A 3,107-nucleotide genomic window follows, 5' to 3' on the forward strand; every position below is an offset into this window, starting at 1 on the left:
CCACCCCAGCCCCGACCATGGCCCTCACCAGCGGGTGCAGTTCTGGGTGAGCACAGTCCCCGAGGGCAGCTCCTGGGCCTGCTCTTCAGGGGTCAAGGTGAGGCCCCAGGGCAGAGAGAGCTGGGCACAGGGACACGCGGCAGGGGGCACACAGGTGCCATTGTGCAGCAGCTAGGGCAGGGCGGGTTCCAGTCACACTCAGACCACGGCCTCTCCCGCACCCCACCCCCAGCCACGCGGGAGTCGGGGCACAGCGCCTGCACCTACCCACTCTCCAGGGCAGCCACAGCCAAGCTGGCAGGGCTCAGGCACGCAGAGGGCGCCGGGCCGAAGATGTGAGCAGAGGCGTGGGCACGAGGTGGCACAGGCCCCGAACACCTGGCCAGGTGGGCACTCTGGGGGCAGTGCACAGAGAGTGGGGAGGGGTTCCAGGGAGGGGGCTGCCCTGGACTGCCACCTGCCCTGGCGAATGCCAGCTGGGACGGGGCCCTGGGCTCCGCAGCCCTGGAGGGAAAAACAGCCCCCCCACGGCCCACGTACGCACCAGGGCAGGGCTGCAGGTTACATTCCTGCCGCTGCTCTGTGTCCTGGGCCTGGCATGGCGTCCCCCCAGGACCCTCGTCACAGCTCCGATGGCGCTCAGTGGTGCCCCAACCACAGGGAGCCGAGCAGCGGCTCCAGGCTGACCACGGCCCAAGGACTGGGCACTCACGGGGTGGGCACACCAGGGACCCATTGATGCAGGTGCTGTGACAGGGTGTGCAGAAAGGGCTCAAGCCCCGAGTCACGGCGAACAGAGCCCTCGCTCCCCCGCGATGCCCAGCGCCCTGACTTGCCTGCCCAGGCCTCCCACCCGAAGCTCCCCGTCCCCCTGCCCGTCCGCTGGCGGGCAGCCATACCAGTCCCTGCAGTCCAGGCGCACCACCTCGGCGGGGGCCAGCACCCAGGAGGCGTTGGAGCTGGGGAGGCCGCAGCGACAGGAGGAAATGGGCACGCAGCGCCCGTCCTGTACCAGGTGGCCAGGGGGACAACGGCAGCCTAGGGGTGGGGTGGGGAGGACAAGCCAGATACGGTGCTCGGACAGGTGCTCATGACAGATGCCTCCAGATGGAGTGCAAAGCCTCAGGCTGGCACCGAGCGCCCGCCTTCCCGAGCCCCGCGTGACCTGGCTCCACCCCATCCCCGTGGCTTCATTAGCCCGCCCTGTGTGGCACAACCCCGGGAACCCTCAGGGCTGCCCCCGGGTCACGCGCTCTCGGGGAGCAGGAGGAATGGAGGTGGGCCCCGGCTCCCCCAGCGTTCCCAGGCCTAGCCCGGCCACCTGGGCGGCACGGTCCCTGCAGACACTGCACACGGTCCCAGAGGTCGACACAGCTTCTAGGACACTGGTTGGCACAGCCAAGGGTGAGCACGGTCTCCCGGGCCTCACAGCTCTCCCCTGAGGACCAGGAGGTAGGTGTCAGTGTTGGGGACATTCCTGGCCCCCAGGACAGCGCCCTGTCTTCCACTGCACGCCTCCAGGGGCAGAGGCAGCGAGGAGACATCCCCCTCAGGTGTCAGCTCGTGTGTGGTAGGACGGGGGTCACCTGGGCAGGGCCCCGTGTTGCAGCTCTCGGTCTGAGCCCATGGCCCCCGGCAACCTCCTCTGGCGGGGCCCTCTGCCTCTCTCCAGCGTAACCGGAACCCCCCACTGCAGGGCACTTGGCAGGGGCTCCAGGGCCCCCAAGGACTCCACTGGCACAAGTCTGGGGAGAGAAAACGGAAGTCAGAACCCAGGGCCCTTCTTCCTGCTTCCACCCCAAGGCCCTGGGCTGCAGCCCTGCAGACACTCGCACGTGCCCTGAGCTCCTGGCACCCTCTTTCCAGCTGCTGTGGCCCCACCCAGCCTCAAATCCAGCAGGCCCTGGGGGCAAGCAGGAGGGTCAGCAGGTCCGACCACTGCCTGGCCACCCAACCGAGCAACATGGCCCAGCCTCTCCTGGCCATCCCAAGCCCCTCCCCCTGCTGGTCCACGCCCCGCCCCATTACCGCCGCAGGCTCCAGGGTCCAGGCAGAGGCGCTGCTGGCTGAGCGGCCCCGTGCAGAGGTCCGGGTCCCCGGCCCACGGCCTCCCTGTCTCAGGGTCCAAACAGAGGCGGTGGCGGTGCTGCTCTGAAGCCAGCAAAGGTGCCAAGGTGGGAGAGAGGCCAGCTGGGTCCTGCGGCCACCGCTCCTCTAAGGCGGCCCTGGAGGCAGGGGCCAGGACACTGGCGGGCAGGCAGGGCCCACAGGGTGACCACTCAGACCAGCCGCTCAGAGGCAGAAGACCTAGGACAGACAGCGTGTGGTGGGTGCCTTCCCAGCGACCATCCCCCAGACTCAGGGACCCCGGTGCAGAGGGAGGGAGGGGCTCAGGTTACCACCAGGAAGACTAAGGGGGTGTGGAGGATCTGGGTAGGGTGACCAGCCGTCCTGGTTTGTCTGGGACTGTCCCAGTCCTGGTACTAAAAGTTCCAGGTCCCAGAAACCCCCCAGTCCTGGGCAAATGGGGACAGTCGGTCTCCCTAGCCCAAAATTACCTTGACAGCCCTGGCTGGTGCACTGCAGCTCTCCGTGCTGGCATTCACTGCGGGAGGGGACAGGCAGGGTGGGCTCTGGGAGGCAGGACCCAGCCCAGAGCAGTGAGCATGTGGGGGTGACCTGAGCTCTAGGCTCAGCTGCAACAGGACGGGGTACGGGGCTTAGCCTGGCCTTCTCTGTGGGTGGCCCCTCCCTCTCTCCAATTCACTCCGCCGGCCCGGCCCCCTGATGCTACCTCCCCCACCCCCATCACTCACCACTCTTTACAGCCCAGGCGCAGGTGGTCCCCAGGGGCCAGGGTCACCCTAACTCCTCCTGAGATGTGCTGGCAGCTACACTGCTCTGCAGGGACACAGCCCCCAGTCTGCTCCAACAGCCCCTGTGCAGGAGGGGACACAGGGACAGGGCTGTGTGGCAGCATCTACGCACACGCACGCCGGCACCGTGCCTGGCCCACAGAGGGTGCACAGAGGGTGCACAGCAGGTGCACACATGCTGCTGAGTGAAGGGACGGGCACGGTGCGAACGGCTGCTAAGACCCCCCAAGC

General features: G+C 68.0%; 1 protein-coding gene across 1 annotated transcript in view; it reads right to left on the bottom strand.

Moving 5' to 3' along the window:
• Window positions 1-3,107, bottom strand: part of SSPO (SCO-spondin) — a 46,904-nt gene that overhangs the window by 4,054 nt on the left and 39,743 nt on the right. The window contains 9 exon segments of the mRNA XM_025039004.1: window positions 29-171; window positions 268-395; window positions 545-747; window positions 900-1,038; window positions 1,322-1,438; window positions 1,587-1,745; window positions 2,029-2,307; window positions 2,559-2,605; window positions 2,817-3,007. Coding sequence (XP_024894772.1) covers window positions 29-171; window positions 268-395; window positions 545-747; window positions 900-1,038; window positions 1,322-1,438; window positions 1,587-1,745; window positions 2,029-2,307; window positions 2,559-2,605; window positions 2,817-3,007 — 1,406 coding nt within the window.

Source organism: Pteropus alecto, unplaced genomic scaffold (assembly GCF_000325575.1).
Source record: "Pteropus alecto unplaced genomic scaffold, ASM32557v1 scaffold48, whole genome shotgun sequence".
Lineage (NCBI taxonomy): Eukaryota > Metazoa > Chordata > Mammalia > Chiroptera > Pteropodidae > Pteropus > Pteropus alecto.